Source organism: Cercospora kikuchii, assembly GCF_019650295.1.
Source record: "Cercospora kikuchii DNA, contig_00003, whole genome shotgun sequence".
In the NCBI taxonomy this organism is placed as follows: Eukaryota; Fungi; Ascomycota; class Dothideomycetes; order Mycosphaerellales; family Mycosphaerellaceae; genus Cercospora; species Cercospora kikuchii.
The window spans coordinates 566,589-583,633 of NW_025408584.1; the positions used below are offsets into that span (position 1 = coordinate 566,589).

Sequence of the window (17,045 nt, forward strand, 5' to 3'; positions counted from 1 at the left end):
GCCAAGCAGAAACGAATTTCAATCCGTCTCAAACCAGACTGGGGCAATTATGCTCAAAATATGGTGTCCGATTGCCACGCAACACGCCGCTGACTAGAGATGATGCAGCAGCAGTCGGAATATCTGCTCTATCGTACCACAGTGCAATTTGCCCGAGAAGAGACCATACAAACCTCACCGGCTGTGTGCGCTGCAAGTACTGAATCAACTCGACACCTTTCCAAGCATCTGCAACGTACGCGCCGCGGACCACGACTAGCGATTATAGTGCTAATTTTGAAGAAAGCCAGAGTGCATGACTTGAGGCAGACTAGAAGCATGTTAGCGTTGCCCCTGCGAGCAATCAGCGAAACAGATTCACGTGTGCTTCTTTTCCTTCCAGCATCTCCAAATGATTCCTAGCCAGACTTGCTGGCATGATATTCCTCGACTGGAGCAACCTAGAGTGACCCAAGAGCCAGATAGTCTGAATCAAGCAAGGGGCTACATAAAGCGCAGTCTAGTCATTGCTCGTGCACAGCATCGATCTTGAGACTCTGCTCACTGGCTATGTCATTATCTCTGCAAGGTGAGCTAGCAAATTCTCGGCAAGCACAGTAGAGTGAAATGCAGGACAATTTTGCACACGGCATACTCTGTGTCAATCTGAATACGTGCTGCTGTCGTCATGAATTTGTGCGTTGCTATTTACGATACTACCTAGCAGGGCCGCCACGCTGGACGCTCTGATCGTCAGAAACTTCCCCCGTCTTGCGAAATTTAGGGCACACTTAACGCGATTCACTGCCGTTTTTGCTCAATGCCCTCATTTAGCGCCATTTCTCAAGCGAAGGCGTAAGTCGCGATATCTGATTCTCGTTCCTTGAAGTCTGCAGTCCGTTCAACACATGTGAACTCCGATGTTTCAGATGCCTCTACGGTGGGACGACGTTATGCGTGCGCACACAACTCTGTCTTTCCCGACCTCAAAACATTCCGAACGGGCCGCGCAAGACACCATCAGGGCCTTGGACCCACCAAATGCCATTCTCGTCCTTGGTTGCACAGATTCGACTGAAATAGTCGTCCATATCGTCCGGCTCGTTGGCTAGGTTGGTGCAGGCGGAAAAGCCTTCGTGCGTGACGCCGGATGAATTCGCTGTGTTCGAGCCCGGTAGGAGAGGGATGGATGTGGGGTTACCGTGATCAATACCTTGGTGTGGGGCCATCTCTTCAGCCTCAAAATCGAAACCGCTTGGAATAGGTCCTGCTGGGGCGTGCGAGGTATGGGGAGCTGGATGACCAGTCGACTCGTGGCGAGTATAATCGCCTTCAGTCACACCCTCGTCAGACTGCAGTGGGGTGAGCAACGCGGTCTCTGCGTTGGTAGCGACGGCTGGTGATGAAAGCTTGCCATGAGCCTGCTGTCTCTTGTGTGGAGGTACGCTCTGCTCAAAGGCGAACCCTCGCTCATACGTGTAAAGAGATCGCTTACCCTTCCGGGCAGCCTGTTGTTCGTGGTTCTCCGTACCGTTGGGGGAAGGATTTGACAGTCCAGTGTCTGGTGTAGCAGTTCGATGTATCGGCGCATGTTGAGAGTTCTCTTGCGTATAGGCGATCCAGCCATCAGATGAAGATACTTGAGCTGCTATGGAGTGGCTCTGATCACTCTTGGTACCTCCGCAAAGCGACTTTGCACTGAATGAGGCTTTCTGAATGCCCTTGCTGGCGTTGCCGGCCTGGGGTTTACCCGAGACCGCCTGCCTGAGCGCTTCGTGAGTGGCCTTCATCGCGCCATTGCTCTTCTTGTACTTGAAGTTCTTGCAACCTGTGGTCGCTGGAATCACTACAAGTTCCTTGCTCGCCTCACGGCCGCCTTTGAGCAAGTTCATACACGCTTTCTTGTTTGTTAACAGGCCGTCCAGGATCGCTTGCAAGGACTCTTTCGCGCTGAAGATCAACTCTGCCGGATATTGAGTGTTGATAGTCTCGAGTAAATCCAAGCCGTGCAGATAGTACTGGCATAGCACCTCAACGATGTTGACAGCGAGAGCTGATATTGCAAGACGGCGTTTTTCGCTTGTGTCAAAATGCTTTGTCAGGAAGGCACCGAAATCAGTGGCCATTTTATCCTTTAGCGTGTCGTCCGAAGTGCCGCCGTTCGTCACAGGCATGGTAACGATCGCCTCGAAGACTTGTTTCTGAGCGTGAAGTTTGTTTTCGACAATTTCATCGACATTGGTGATCTTACGATTCGGATGTCGTGATATGCGCTCAGAGTAAGCCCTAGCTTCTTCAGCGTCGAATTCATGCGTCTCTCCGTCAAATTGAGGGAGGAAATCGCCAGAGTCGTCCCGTATGTCGAGCTTGGGGAAATCTTGCAGCGCTGCGTCTTCAATATCTGTCGTCTGCAACTCTGCTCCCACGACTCCATCTGCGAGCCACTGTGCCGTCTGCGCCTCTTTCAGGCTTTGCAGAACGGCAGATTCTCCGACGGCGTAGTATCGACGTGAGCTGAGAAGTGACGCAACGGTGAACACCATGATGCGCAGATTGGGGGCAATACCTGATGCGAGAACTCGATCCACCGTCTCCAGCAAAGCACGCATTTGAGCTCGAGGCGTTTCTTGCCTACCGAGAAGCGCTTCCCATAGCTTGATCAAGAGGTCATTCGCATATGAGGGACTGTCGATGGCTTGGTCGCGAAGACAAGATGTCGTAACGCCAGACATGGTGGCAGGTTCCACGCGCATGAGGCTAACAACTGCCGACAGCGTAACCTTTCGGAGCTTCCCAGTGACCGCCTGATGAGATGAGACTTTGGAGGCACGGTCCAGTTTGGCTGATAGGTTCGTACTCTGATGGAGCAACAGGTGGCGGTAAGCAGCTCGTCCAGGGCCTGCGAAGAATAGCACATCCAGAACGTCAAGAATGTCTTTGGTCGTCAATCCTTGAGTACTGCCACGCTGCTGCTTCGCCAAGGCATACAGTTCTTTCAGCATCTGCATTGTAGCAGGTATGTCTCGAAGCTGTGCAACAAGACCTTATTGTAGAGCCTGCTCAACCACGCTCGACCTGTCTTCGCCCTTGTCGGAGTGGTACGCATCTTTCAAACTGAGTCGTTGACCAGAGTCGTCGACAGACTCGAAGTCGCCATGCGCGGCCACGAGTGCAGCCTCTGCGTCATCCTTGGTGGTGAGTTTGATAACCTCCTTGCCGGTCATGATCACGGGGAGAGTGATAGAAAGGTCGTATGTCGGTACGGCTTCGCCTATGGCTGGTTGCCCTGGCAGATTTCCTGGTGGAAACTGCCAATAGTGGACTCGACGTGCGACACGGCCATCAGCTGGAGGAGCGCTTGCTCTGGAGGGTCAGGCACTCCAAGGCGCAATGGTGGAACTCGGTCGATCTGCTGATTGCTGTGTCGGAATGCGTTTGTTTGGGGTTTACGCTGGCGAGGGATGCCGAGGTGGGTGATGCAAGTGCAGTCGATGCGGATCGGGAAAGATGCTGTGCAAGATGTCGACTTGGTGCAAACGAACGTGGAGAGATTTGCTGTTGCCGGATGAAGAGGGCTGGGTAAGTGACAAGACCCGCCTGGCGGCCCGCATGTCTCCTTCGGGATCGAGGTGAATCAAAGGTGAATTTCTGCAATCGAGTCGAGCGACATTGGCAGGCCAACCCGCCTTGTAATCATCCTGACTCTGGTACTCACCAACAGGAGCCAGTGTGCACGCTGTGCGTGATCAAGAATGTTTCCCACAGCTGGACTTATACTGTTCCCCTCAAGCGGCTGTTCATTTACTGCGAGTCTTGGTTGACCGTCGGGCGACGGCAAAAACGAAGTCGCCTTATATACTGCCGGTACTGTTCATTGTGAGATTCTTGACATCCTACCGGACGTCGGTCCTCTTGAAGCCAAGGAGAGGACATTCCTGAGCTCCACATGTCCATTTGCACTTTTGCTGATGCCGAAGTGCATGACTTTCTTATGGGCGCAATTGCCAGAATTGGAGCTATCTTTCTTGCCGCAGTGAGGGCAACCTGAGCGAGGGCTGAGCATGACGGGGAGCTTGTTTTGTGTGTAGTAAATCGAGAAAGAGCCCAGGCGCTGAGCTGATCTGTTATCAGTGGGCCTCACAATGATACCTTCTGTCTGATGCATATATCTCAGTATCTGAGGTGACATATCAAATCTGCACTTTGAAGCGGCGGCCATGACGGTCGTGGGAGCAACCGCATTGGCATGTCAAGGAATTTTGGAGACATCGGACTGCACTGGGAGTGTCTGGCCGATATATCGCGCAGGCCAGTCGTGGAGGCGTATGGGCAGCACCTTACAACTCTGCCATCGTTCCAGCGTGCTTCCGACTTTCGACTGAGGTCAGATAGTTAGTGGCATATGAAAAACGACGAATTGCTGATGCTCGAAAACCAGTGATGAGCAAGAGCCTGAAGCAAACAAGCATCACGTTGAGCACAAGGACAACAAAGAGCATCGTGCGGGCCCGGCCGCCTGGACAATGGAGCTCTGATTAGAAGACATGCGAGAGGCATCCAGACCTCACCCATTAGGCAGCGGCCTCTTTTGTCACATCATTGAGCGATGCTTCGACCAATTTTGGTGAATCGCGCGAATTGTAGTGATCTTGGCTGGAAACGATCGCCACAGATATGAGTTCGTCACCTGCTTCAGAAAACTTGGGCCATAGTGGCTCCACAACGCGTTTGAGGATCTCCGGCAGGCGTAGATGGTTGACTTCGACGATGTTTTGCTTGTTGGTTGATGGTATGAAGTCGGCATTGCAGCGAGCGAAGTCCACCGCCAAGCCTCGGCTTGCCAGGTGGACCAGGATTGCATGAGCAAAAACCTCTAGGACGACAGCGGCTCTCTCCCCTGCGTGTACAGCAAAATGTGGTTGTCGAATTCAGTCCAGTCCAGTCCAGTACTTTGCTGCTGAAAGATTTTTGGCATCAGCATTTCAGAATTGCACAACCAGCACGACTGACATTGACCGCAGTAGCTGCCTCGCCACTGCTCCATACGAATTGCCAAATGTGTTGGCCAACTTCCGGTCTACTGAGGAAGGCAGGATGAGACATGCAAGCCGCCAGCATGTGTTCTGGACTCCCTCAGCCTGTCGCCGTCATGTACATCTCTCCGAATGAAACTTCACATCTCCTGCCGAGCAGAGCCGTCCGCTGGCGGCTTCCCGCGACTTCTTCCCCGATGCCATCCCTCAGCCGTCAATGCTCATAATCCTCCACTTCCGTCAGGTCCATCAATGAAACACCGACGCCCTTCTGCATGCTTATGCGACCCCTCAGAGCAACCCGAGAGAGCTGTGGTCGCAGCTATGGCTTCGGCGTGGTCCTTTGGCTGGGCTGCTGAAGTCAGAACAAGGCGCAACAGCTGAGGCAAGTACCAGCCTTCATCTCTGGTCGTCTCCCCTTACGAATGGCAGCGTGAGGCGCAGTACTTCCGATTGCACAAATGATTCTGTTGCTCGACCCTCTCCTTGCTGATCCGGACTACCTTTCATTGCAAGATCTTCGACTGAGTGAAGCAGCACAAATCCATTCTGTCGTGGCCCCAGTCATACTTCGCCCTCACTCATGTGGACATTGCGAAAAGATAGTGGTCGACCGAACATGTCGGCCACCTCCTCCTTCAAACTCTCAAAGGACATGGAATGATCTCCACGATTCCCACGGTGCTGACTTGCTGGCCAGGACTCTTCCCGACTTTACCCTCGCACATCTCCTTGAAGGCAGCGCAGATGGCTGCGAATTGTGTTCATGGATTTTGGATGACGAATGTATAACCCTAGAGGCGACAGCGAAACTTTGTTCATGGATGGCGGATGACATGCTGCGAAAATCAATGGAACAAGCCTCCATGTGGGCAACCTCCTTGATTCCATCCACTCCAGAGCAAACGACGCGTGCACTGGCGAACGAGAAGCCGAAAGATTTTGAAAGAATGTGCCTATTTCTCGGCGCGAAAATCGATGCGGATATTTTGGGGGTGGAGTTTTTCGGGCTTTGGGACCCAGACGGCAACCAAATCGTATGTCGCACCCGACACGGATTCTGAGTCCAAGTTCCTCAAGGTACATATCTGCTTGGGTGCACTGCTCTTTTATTTTGCTGCTGCTGCTAACGGGTTTGTAGACAGTCCCGCTGCCGCATATGTGACCACCAGGCCAATAGATGATGAAGCCGGATCGTCGGAAACGTTCGCGAAGATATCTCTATGGCGCGCCGCCTGTCTTCAAGAACACCACGACAGCTGTCCAACTCCGAACTATACATTCGTGCCCAAACGACTGGTCGAGGTGCAAGATGCTGACGGCTTTGATTGTTTGCGCTTGCGCGAAACAGAGCACGTGGGCCATCCACCTTACATCCCATTGAGTTACTGCTGGGGAGACGACCAAGCGATTATCTCGACGAGAACGACAGTTTCTACCTGGATGAAGTCTATACCCTACGACCAGCTACCGCAAACTCTGAAAGATGCGATCACCGTCTGTCGCAACCTGCAAGTCCGCTTCTTGTGGGTGGACGCGCTGTGCATCATACAGGACGACGACACAGACAGATCCCAACAAATTGCCCTGATGCCGCAGATATACAGAAATGGACACCTCACAGTTGCAGCAGCTTCAGCTACAGATGCAAGAGAGGGATTCCTCCACAGACGGCAGTTGCCAAATTCAGAGACCACCGCTTTCACTTTGCCTTACGTGTGTCCCGATACTGAGAAGAGCCATATAACTTTGTACCGTCTTGACGAAAGATCATCTCCGCTCGATACGAGAGCATGGACTATGCAGGAGCGGCTGCTCTCACCACGCACACTGGAATTCTCGAATCACCAAGTGCGCTGGCTATGTCGTGGTTGCTTCGATCAACCTGGTTGGACCGACGGATGGCTCATGAAACCCGAAGTTGATTCCCGCCAGCACAACGTGCTGCCGAAAGAGGTTTTCGGCCGAGCTTTAAATACTGCTCAGCTGGTCCCCCAAACCAATAATCTAACGGAGCCAAAAGCAAGTAGAAAAGACTGGTATGCTCTCGTCCGAGCCTATACCCATCGTGCACTCAAGAGACCAACAGATCGAATATTGGCATTATCTGGTCTCGCGAAAGAATGCAGTGTTGCGGTCGACGATGCATACCTTGCTGGTATGTGGCGCAAGTCCCTGCTCACCGAGCTGCTATGGACCGTGGAGGGAACTAAGTATCCTGCACCGACTTCATTTCAGGGTCCGTCATGGTCTTGGACATCTGTAAATGGTACGATCGACTTCAAAGGTCAATATGGAGCAATTCATGGCCGTTCGGCAGAACAAGCGTGGGCCAAAGTTGTAAACTGTAATCCGACCCCTGTTGAAGGCAGCGCACGATTCGGAGCTGTCAAAGAAGATCAAAGCAGTCTGGTGCTCGAAGCAAGACTTTTACCTGCTATGCTCCTCCTCTCGAGTCCTCCAAATGGTCTAAGATCAAATGAAGAGTACCATGTCGTCATGAAAATGAATGACGATGGCAGGATGCAACACTTTCGGGTCGAGATCGATGCTTCGGACTTCGCAAATCGCACGGGAGATACAGCTCCGAGCGGGACCGAGATCGTGCTTCTCGAGTTATTCAGCACGTTCATGAGCAGTCAATGGACCGTTAAAGGTCTGGTTTTGCGCAGTGTGACACTGTCAAAGTTTCGGGAGAGCGAAATAGAACAGCGCCCAGTGGTGGAAGCACAAGACGACACAGGCAGCTTCGTGAGCAACCCACTTACTCCAGGACCAACTCCTTCAGCATCGAGCTCGGATTACCTGCGCTATCAAACAAGACTTCAGGAGGCGAAGCAGCAGAGAGAACCGAAAGCGAAGAAGCTTTATCGGCAGAAAAACGAGCCCGACGAACACGTTTTCTACCGTGTCGGTACGTTCGATTACACTTCGAGCTACAGCCAGGAAGCCTACAACAAGAACGCGCTCCGAGAGTGCAATTGGTTCAAGTACTGCGTTCCACGAGCGGTGAAGCTACTGTAGCCAAACAATCTCAATTGGAAATACCAAACGGAACGGCAAATCGAGTATCTACAAACCTGGCAGCCGGCTCAGCACCCCAACACACTGGGCTTTCATCCTTTCCACCACATTCTGTCCCCACTTGACTTTTTGACAGTTCGCGATCAAGAATATCCTCGCTAAACCCAATACAGACTAGCCTATAGACGCGCAATAGATCTTCTTGTACTTCAGTCGCAATATTGCCTCAGGTTGAGCATTAGATCTAGCTTACTTGCCGCGCAGCACAGTACTCTATACCACCGGAGGATCTGTGCAGTCCAGCTCTCTTGAGAGCATAAATCCAAGTTTTTTTTTGATTATCGTCGCGGATACCACAGGACGGCATGCCACTTTGTCCCTCAAACCCAACAAACGTCACTCACTCCTGTGCAGTTGGCTCAGTCAGCAACATAACGAGTACACGATAGCGGCAGCACCCATATACTACAGATACGACACGATGCACAAACAAGCTCTCAAAGAATGCACAAGCACTCATAAACACCATAAGCACGTTTCAAACTACCTGCACCACCCCGTTATCTCCACACTTAACTCCGCGTTCCAATGCAGAGCTCCCTCGAGCTCTCCCAAAAAGTGGAGAAAGCATCCTGCAGAACGGCGATAGCTCCATCTACCGCGCTGACCTGCATCAAACAAGGGCCAATCGAGAGCGATCATCATGACATAGCGCGCGAGGAAGTGGTATAGATATGAGTAGTCAGCTTGGACTTTCACGATATCGAACTTGCATTTCGAATCAACTTTCTCATATCCCACAAAACATACGTCAACAATGCAAGCCGCCGAACCCCCGAAGAGCCTGTTGGGCTACCATCGCATCCTGTCTCCCTCAGCTGGAGTGCGCGTCAGCCCACTATGTCTCGGTGCCATGAATTTCGGTGAAGCCTGGAAAGGGTTCATGGGAGAATGTAGTAAAGAGACAACATTCGAAATGTTGGATTACTTTTATGAGTGGGTCGTCTCTTTCCACACCTCGCCCTGTGAAGCACTGTTATGTAGAAGCTGATATTTTCCTCGCTAGGCAAGGCGGAAACTTCATCGATACAGCGAACACGTACCAGAATGAAGAGAGTGAGTTGTGGCTGGGAGAATGGATGGAGTCGAGGGGAGTCAGAGATGAGATGATTATTGCTACGAAGGTGAGTTGAATCAAAAGGTCAGACGTGGGGAAAACGTGCTGAAAGAGGATGAACAGTACACCTCCGGCTACCGTCGCCATGCGGGAGGCATTCAAAGCAACTATACCGGCAACAACACCAAATCTCTACACGTCAGTGTAGAAGCGAGTTTGAAAAAAATGAAAACCACCTACATCGACGTCCTCTACGTGCACTGGTGGGACTTCACCGCTTCGGTCGAGGAAGTGATGAAGTCGCTCAACACGATCTGTGATCAAGGCAAAGTCCTGTACTTGGGAGTCAGCGACACGCCTGCATGGATCGTGGCAAAAGCGAACCAGTGGGCGAGAGATCACGGATTGCGACAATTCGTCGTCTACCAAGGCCGCTGGTCTGCTGCAGATCGCGATTTCGAACGAGAGATTATTCCAATGTGCGAGGCTGAAGGCATGGGTTTAGCTCCGTGGGGAGCGCTTGGAGGAGGTGACTTCAAGACCGAGGAGCAGAAGAAGCTGCAGGAAGGTCGTAACATGGGTGCGATTGGGCGTCCTCCGAACCCGAGAAACGCTGAGGTTGCCAAGGTGCTTGAAAAGGTTGCGAGCAGGAAGGGCACGCTCATTACCAGTGTTGCGTACGTATTCACAGGCACTGCAACATGATGACGCTGACTTTGTTCTTGCAGGCTGGCCTATGTCATGCAAAAGACACCCAACGTATTCCCCATCGTGGGCGGTCGGAAGATCGAACATCTGAAAGGCAATATCGAGGCATTGAGTAAGTGCTGCGCAGTAACCGGTCGAGCAAAGAGCTAACGATGTGCCACAGGTCTCAAGTTGTCGCGAGAAGATATCGATGAGATTGAGTCGGCGTATCCGTTCTCAATTGGCTTCCCGATGAACATGTTGTTCGGCAGCGATAGTCCGAAGAGTACCACTGGTGGAGATGTCGTGCTGACCAAGATGGCCGCACACATCGATGTGGTTCCGCGTCCAAAGCCTATTGAGCCGCGTGAAAAGGCTTGAGCGAAAATAGAGTAGCCGCGTGGTTGGTCGAGTCAAGACGTGCGTGGATGAGAATAGCGACCGTTGTGAGTTGCAGTGGTGCTCGAACATGACGACTTCGTTTACACTGTCCTCCAGTTACAGCTGCATCTTGTCGTCGTTTTCCATGCTGCGAACGTTGGCCAAATGGTTCGGGGGTGAGACGGCATTGATCAATAGTAGGCAAGGATTCTATTGTGGAGTCGGCGGTCACAGCTACCGCGGGCTTCCAGACTTCCGTTTCGGAAGAAAGCTGCTTCCCTGAGTTCGTGACCGTTCAGCATCGGTGTGCTCTCCTTGCTTGGCCAACCAGCAGCACATGTATGCCATGCGGCGGAGAGGAGCTCCTTGCTTGCCTGACTGCACCTCACCTTGCGTTGGTATGCGGCCTTCAAACGTTGATGCATCTGCAGTGCATGCATGGTGATGCGATGTCCAGCCTCGAGAACGATAACAAACAAGGCGAGCCGGATACTGATACCGAGCAAACAGCAATGCGCCTCCCGAGAGGCGCTTGGCAAGGATGCAAGCAGGGAGCTTCGTGAGATGAGGCCTGATACGGTGCGGCGATTGGGCGGAGGTGGAATCAACATTGCCATACATGACTTCTTCCACCGCGACGACGGGAGTATGAAGATGTTGGTGGTCGTCGGGGTGAGACTGGTCGTATTTGTGCTGGCATGGGAGTGTTTCGCAGTGCTGTTCCTCGACGCCGAAACGGGCGAAGCTGCTCTTCACGTCGATCTTCTCATTTCGCTTCAGCCATTGAGCCAATCACGAGGCGCGCTGCGGCGACTAGGATGATGCTGCAAATGAGCAACACGACGGTCTGAGCTCGCCGGCTGTGTGTTTCTCACCCACGGAGGCCGTCGACCTCACCTTCCTCCGTGTCGTCGTCGTCGTCGTCGTCGCGGACGGAGGAGCGGACTGCCACTGCCACACCCACTCACCCCAGTCATTCGTTCCTGGAGCAGCGACAGCACAACCGACGGGCAATCACGCAGATGCAGCTCCCGCTCGACGCGTCCAACCACAGGCGGTGAAGCGATCAGGTACCACTCGTGCGTTGTTCAGGAACAGGACCGCACCCAGCCGTACCATTCCAGCCCTTCGGCCGCACAGCATCGCCTTCTGCGCCGAACATCATCCCACCTCCTGGCCTCGCCCCGCCCGCGAGCGGCGCACCATGCGCCAACGAGAGCACAGCACCTCCAGCGACGATCACGGCGAGCTGGCCACCACCGACGAGTCACGCACCGGGCATCAACACTCCACGCAGCACGCGCATGATGCAGATCCAGACCGCACCCATCGCCACTCGCAGTCCTTCTCGCAGCAATTAATCCGCATCGCTCCTGCCACCGCGCTGTGCGCATTGCTCGCCGCCAGTATCCCCTCCGCAATGGCTCAGAATGGCTGCATATCGCTGGCCGGCTCAACGGCCTGTCCGGCATTCAGCAGCGCATCCATCTCCACCGACAGCAGCATTGTCGGACTGTTTCCGTTTCTCAGTAATGTTCAAAACGTCTCGTCCTTCGACTCCGGCATCGCGGCATACATTGATGGGGATTTTACACAATTACGGTGCGTTCTGGACCTCTCTCCTCCTCTGCAGCTGATCAAACTGACACTCCACAGATACCAACAACTAATCGGGTGCACCAATGTTGACCGAGGGAATACATCGGACTTTTACGCGCGATACACTACCAGCGTCCTCTGTAATGCGATAATACAAAACTCTATCGACGCCTGCGGCCTCTCCGGAACCGCCACGCGACCACTCTGCGCCGACTCTTGCGCCGACTATGCCCAGAGCGAGCAACGCATCGCCGCTAGCAACATCTGCGGCACTGCAGGCCCCAATGCGCTCACCCAAATCCGTGCCGACTTCACGAATTGCGCCTTGCCTGCTAACTCCATAACAGGAGCTTGCATTCAGGCAGTCGACAATCAGCCCAATGACTGTGGATTCACCGAGAACCTTTCTGGACTTTGCTCATACTGCTCCGCAAGCTCACCAAACGCCACCGATTCATGCTGTGTCTTTTCGAAAACGACGGAACGATGCGAAGGCGTCCAGCTGCCTGTGATAGCATCGGCCTCTCTCGCTCCAGTCACAGTCACCTTGACCCCGGGAGTGGTTGCAACAAGCACTTCTGGAGCAGGGAGCGGCCACCACAACGGACTCACTGGTGGTCAGATAGCAGGCATCGTCGTTGGTAGTGTCCTCGGCGCCATCCTTCTGCTCGGTCTAATCATTGGTGGCTGCTTGCTGTTCAAGAGGCGTAGAGACAATAGCCCTGTTTCGAGCGTCTTCAACCAGCCTTCGCCAGCGCGGCGACAGCAAGAGATGGACTACAATGATGGTACAAGAGACTACCATGGCAGTGGGATGGCAGTCTTGGGTGGAGGACGCGTTGCTCGCATGTCCGCACTGGAGAGTGCAGGCCACAACCATCACTACGCCATGGGACGTTACTCAAAAGACATTTCCGAAGAAGAGGCAACCCCAGATTCGAGACTTGCTCCACCTCCGAGGAAGCGAAGTGGGTCTCTCTCAAGTGGATCACAACTTGGCATTGTCGGCGCTGGTGCTCAAGACACTTCACCCAGTTCAGGCGGAGAGTTCACCTCCCCTGAATCAAACGGACGAAGCGAGCAGCTCGCCTTCTTCAAGGACTACTACTCACAAGATGAGATCCACCCAGGGGATCTGGTATCAACGCTATGGGCATACGAACCTCGTGCCGGCGACGAGTTCCAGCTGGAGCGAGGAGACATGATCAAGGTCATCGGAATCTGGGATGATGGCTGGGCCACCGGTGTCCGCGTCAGGCAACGCGCAGAAGACTGGCGAACGAGCGGAAATATACAACGGGACAGCGGGCTGAGCACCGCACCTGGAAGCCGAGATCAAACCCCCGGCGAAGAAGGCGAAGTCAAGGCTTTTCCACTTGTATGTGTCTGTTTACCGGCACACTGGAAGAAGACGATCGAAGGAGACTCGACAGAAGGATCCGGCCCAGCTGTCTTTCCCGAACGAGGATGATCAGCGATCAAATCAAATCAATCAGAAATGGCATATGGTTACGATGTTACGGCATAGCGCGAGGCGTCTTACACTTTTCCGCAATCGGACAGGCACTTCCGTGCAGCGTCTCTTTCCTACTTACGATCTACTGCTTTTTGTTCCCGCTTTTCAACTTCTCAACAACATCATACAAGATGCGCCAAAGATTGCGCAATCCTTATGTTGCTTTATACCCCGAGTCTGCGCGGAGACACCACGTCTTCGCGAGCTCAGCAATTTTTTTCGCGCTGGAATTTCCTGGATGGAAAGAGGGGCAGGATGTATGGTGGTCGGAGGGCTGCGGATGTGAAGGATGTGATCAGCATATCAGGCAGAGTCACGAGGCGACGATACAGGCGAAGAGCGTCTGCAGATCTTGACTACTCGCACGACGGGGACGGTGGACACTTCTTCGAGTCTGATGATCCGACCAGCTGAGTTGGGAGAATGCACGGCAATCACACCACACCGCAAGCTCGTGTCTCCCTTGCATGGCCCTCGATCCCGGCCCGAATGAAGGCCGCGTGGGATACACTTTTTGCGATACCCCCCTCAACGGTCAGGCAGGCAGATGCAGAGCAGAAGCGCGAAAGGTAAAAACTTGTACATAGTAGAAACAGACAATGGCAAATGTGAAAGAACTTTCAAATCCAATGCTACATGTCATGACTAAGTTATGTCTTCTCCAATCAGAGGTTCGAGAAATGACAAAGAGTTGATGCAGGGCAGAGGTGGCATTCACATGCTGCCCAATGGCAAACGCCCGGTTGATACCCAGGCATAGGTATGCAAGGCACACAATCAGGGACCAAAAGATCTGCTCGTGTTGGTGCGTTTTGTGGGAGTTTTGCCACATGGCGGAGGAGCAATGACTCGCATGACGAGGGATTCGTGCCGAGGGGGAAGGAAGGATCTTTTCTGGAACGAAGCCAGTGTTGCAGATTTGTGGGATAGCGTGGTACACATTGGAGAAACTGAGTCGTGCGGAAGAAGGTCACGGCGCTGAGAGTTGATCAGTGGAGTAATGGTAGGTTAGGATGTAGGAGGTGGTGTCATGAGTGAGGCTGGTAATAGTGCCTCAGGTGTCTGCCAAGAAGCGGATGCTGCTCGCTGCTCGCTGCTCGTACCTCCTCGACTTCTGCGAAACCATGACCGATCAAGAACGTCCGATTTCATACGCACCCGTTAGAGTCTAGAAAACAGAGTGGAAGCTTCTGAAAGGCTAATCCTGCCCGCCAACCGTCTAGTCAATACCTACCTGATGAAGACCGAGGGACCATTCAAGAACAAGCACCATCCGGTATTTCGAGGAGGCCACTGACGATCAGGCTGTTCATCTTCGGCGGTCTACTCGTACACTGGCTCGCAACAGCAAACCCGATACAATTGCCGTAAATGCTGCCAGTGGGCGCTTGAACGCGTCGAGCGCCAGACAGCTGGTGCCTTGAAGTAGCCACGCAGTGTGCTGCTACCGCCTCGAAGTCTGCCATATGTATCAGTCGAATGGGCCACCCGTCTGGAATGCCTACGGACCATACATCTTTCCAGGACCACTGACTTGCGGGAATACTGGATGCCGCTTGGCTTGCGACCTCCGGCTATCTTGCCCCATGCTCTGAGGAAAGTGACAAGCCCAGCACCGCGCGCCATTGCTCGCTCGAAGAGAATTGATGTGCAGCAGACTAGAGCATCGTGGCGGCCACATGGCTGCACGATGTCTAGCGATCCATGGCGATGTACTAATCAAGCAAGTCCTGTCGTGTGCAGGCGCTCTGGGTAGCGCGTCAGTAGACACGATGGCATCCAATCAAGATACTTGTGCAAGGACGTTGGACCTCCCTTCCCCAAGTTCCTTTCACCAGGTCTGATCTTATAGTGGCGGCCACTTCGGACGTGCAGGTGCAACTCGGCTCGCCGTTCTAGAATTCACGCCCCTCTGCAGCCACGACTGGGCACGAACAACAAGACAAAACAGCCGACTGCGACGTCTCAGCTCTCATCTGCATAACGGTCGGACTTTGTCACTGACTGTGTGAGTATACATCCAGCAATGCCTGCCTGCTTGCCGCTGCGCAAATGTCCACAAAGCTCGCTATGGAAACAATGCAATGCTGGCGATCTCGCGCCAAAAATCTGCTCCCTCTTGGCTTGCGTCGAATCCTGCGGAGAGAACTCCGAATATGCCAAGTCCAGAAATACGCAGTGAAGACGTCTCGTAACGATTCAGCAAGAATTCCCTCGGACAGTCTGGAGGCGTGAGCTACGTAACACAGCTTCGAAGATCTCTAAAGTTTCTCGCTACGGTTGTCCCCATGCAAATGGCCCAATTCCGCAGTTACCTTGATAGGCACTGGGCACCACGCTTCGTCCGAAGTGGAGGACATCGAGGCGGTCTGACATTCACTATTGTTGCCCGCAAGGCTGCATCATGGCAACACAGCTCTGGATCTCATGAGGATTCATAACAGTATGTTATTCAGAAGCGGGGTCGAAATGCAATCTCCTTTACGCCTCGACAGAAAACTGAAGTCAAACGGCCTCTATGTACTCGTGAACTTCGCTTTCCCAAGCGCAGCTTTCTGCAGTCCATAGCTTCGAGTGGCTTTGCCACGTGGTGGCCTGATCAACTCTCTTGTCTAGAGCACGCCACGAATCTAATCTACAGCCTTGATTGTGCCACAACATGGGCATGACTGTGCAGTGACAAGCGAGGGCTTTGGTCCAGCCTATTACAATGCTGGTGGCTGTCCACAATTGGCAAACAGAAGATGTAGAGGCTGAGCAGCGTGAGTAAACAGCCGATGGAACGTGTCATGCATGCACAGTACAAGGTAAAGGCTTCAAGCACCCATTTCTTGCATACAAAGCACAGCCGGCATTCCTCTCTGATCCACCTTCCCACGTTTGGCCCGCTGCAGCCTCAGTACCAATAATGGCGCGAGCGACGACCTCAGCCCTAGGCTTACTCTGGCTTCTCGCCATCGGAACTTTCGCAAACTCATGCTTGTCGTGTATGTCACAGACCATCTGCCCGAACATTTGGTGCTAATGAACTCAAGCTAAATACAAGTTCGCCATCGAATGGGCGTCCGAAAACCGCTACGCTCGCGAGTTTTGCGCAGCTCTCCCTCCGAGCCGCAGCTACAACAATGACAAGGCACCAAGTGTTCTTAAGAATTCCATCTACAGTGGGTCACAAAGACACGGTTGGATCGACGACTCGCTGATCACAATATATCTCTTCCAGGCGAAGTGACAACGATCTGTGGCTGTGTCAACGAGAAATGCAAGCTTCCTAGGTGCATGTCGCCGGCAATGGCCTGTAAGAAAGATTGCGGCGGATACTGTGCGGAGCTCAAGGGTTCTGATGACAATAATTGCGGCTCGTGTGGGAACAAGTGCACCTCCGGCCTGAAGGTGGGCAAGAACCTACGCCCGAGCGCTCAAAGCTGACTGCAGTCATTAGTGCGTTTCTGGAGAGTGCAAGACAGCATGCTCCACTGGATCGGAGCTGTGCAACGGGGCGTGTAAGTTGAAGAGCTCATACGCCAATGATAATGAAAATTGCGGAGCTTGCAAGAACAAGGTTGGTTCTCTGCCTTGTGGGAGCTCACTACAGGACACGAAGACTTACATGCATAGTGCACGTCACCGAAGCCGTACTGTACAAACTCGCAGTGCGTTGAATGTATCAGGAACGATCAATGTGGGACCGGCAAGAAGTGTTCAAGCA

The 17,045-nt window shown here is 53.1% G+C and overlaps 4 protein-coding genes across 6 annotated transcripts; 3 read left to right on the forward strand and 1 right to left on the reverse strand.

The window, feature by feature from the left end:
- Window positions 1–965: 965 nt before the first annotated feature.
- Window positions 966–3,203, reverse strand: CKM354_000460700 (uncharacterized protein; the record flags this gene model as incomplete). 2 transcript variants are annotated; one of them, XM_044799848.1, is made up of 2 exons in its annotated part: window positions 966–2,981; window positions 3,048–3,203. In XM_044799848.1, 2 exons carry the CDS (start codon window positions 3,201–3,203, stop codon window positions 966–968), a joined length of 2,172 nt encoding a protein of 723 aa, XP_044655783.1. The 2 variants fall into 2 exon arrangements, with proteins under 2 accessions (XP_044655783.1, XP_044655784.1); XM_044799849.1 differs by having other exon boundaries at window positions 2,737–2,878; window positions 3,082–3,203.
- Window positions 3,204–5,878: 2,675 nt separating this feature from the next.
- On the forward strand, window positions 5,879–8,036 carry CKM354_000460800 (uncharacterized protein; the record flags this gene model as incomplete). 2 transcript variants are annotated; one of them, XM_044799850.1, is made up of 2 exons in its annotated part: window positions 5,879–6,049; window positions 6,093–8,036. In XM_044799850.1, the coding sequence occupies 2 exons, from the start codon at window positions 5,879–5,881 to the stop codon at window positions 8,034–8,036; spliced, it is 2,115 nt and encodes a 704-aa protein (XP_044655785.1). The 2 variants fall into 2 exon arrangements, with proteins under 2 accessions (XP_044655785.1, XP_044655786.1); XM_044799851.1 differs by lacking the exon at window positions 5,879–6,049 and having other exon boundaries at window positions 6,921–8,036.
- Window positions 8,037–8,853: 817 nt separating this feature from the next.
- CKM354_000460900 (uncharacterized protein) lies at window positions 8,854–10,221 on the forward strand (the record flags this gene model as incomplete). Its single annotated transcript, XM_044799852.1, has 5 exons — window positions 8,854–9,032; window positions 9,103–9,220; window positions 9,277–9,830; window positions 9,882–9,973; window positions 10,025–10,221. The coding sequence occupies 5 exons, from the start codon at window positions 8,854–8,856 to the stop codon at window positions 10,219–10,221; spliced, it is 1,140 nt and encodes a 379-aa protein (XP_044655787.1).
- A 1,204-nt stretch (window positions 10,222–11,425) lies between these two features.
- CKM354_000461000 (uncharacterized protein) lies at window positions 11,426–13,291 on the forward strand (the record flags this gene model as incomplete). The annotated part of the gene is made up of 2 exons (XM_044799853.1): window positions 11,426–11,823; window positions 11,878–13,291. The coding sequence occupies 2 exons, from the start codon at window positions 11,426–11,428 to the stop codon at window positions 13,289–13,291; spliced, it is 1,812 nt and encodes a 603-aa protein (XP_044655788.1).
- Between the last annotated feature and the right edge of the window lie 3,754 nt (window positions 13,292–17,045).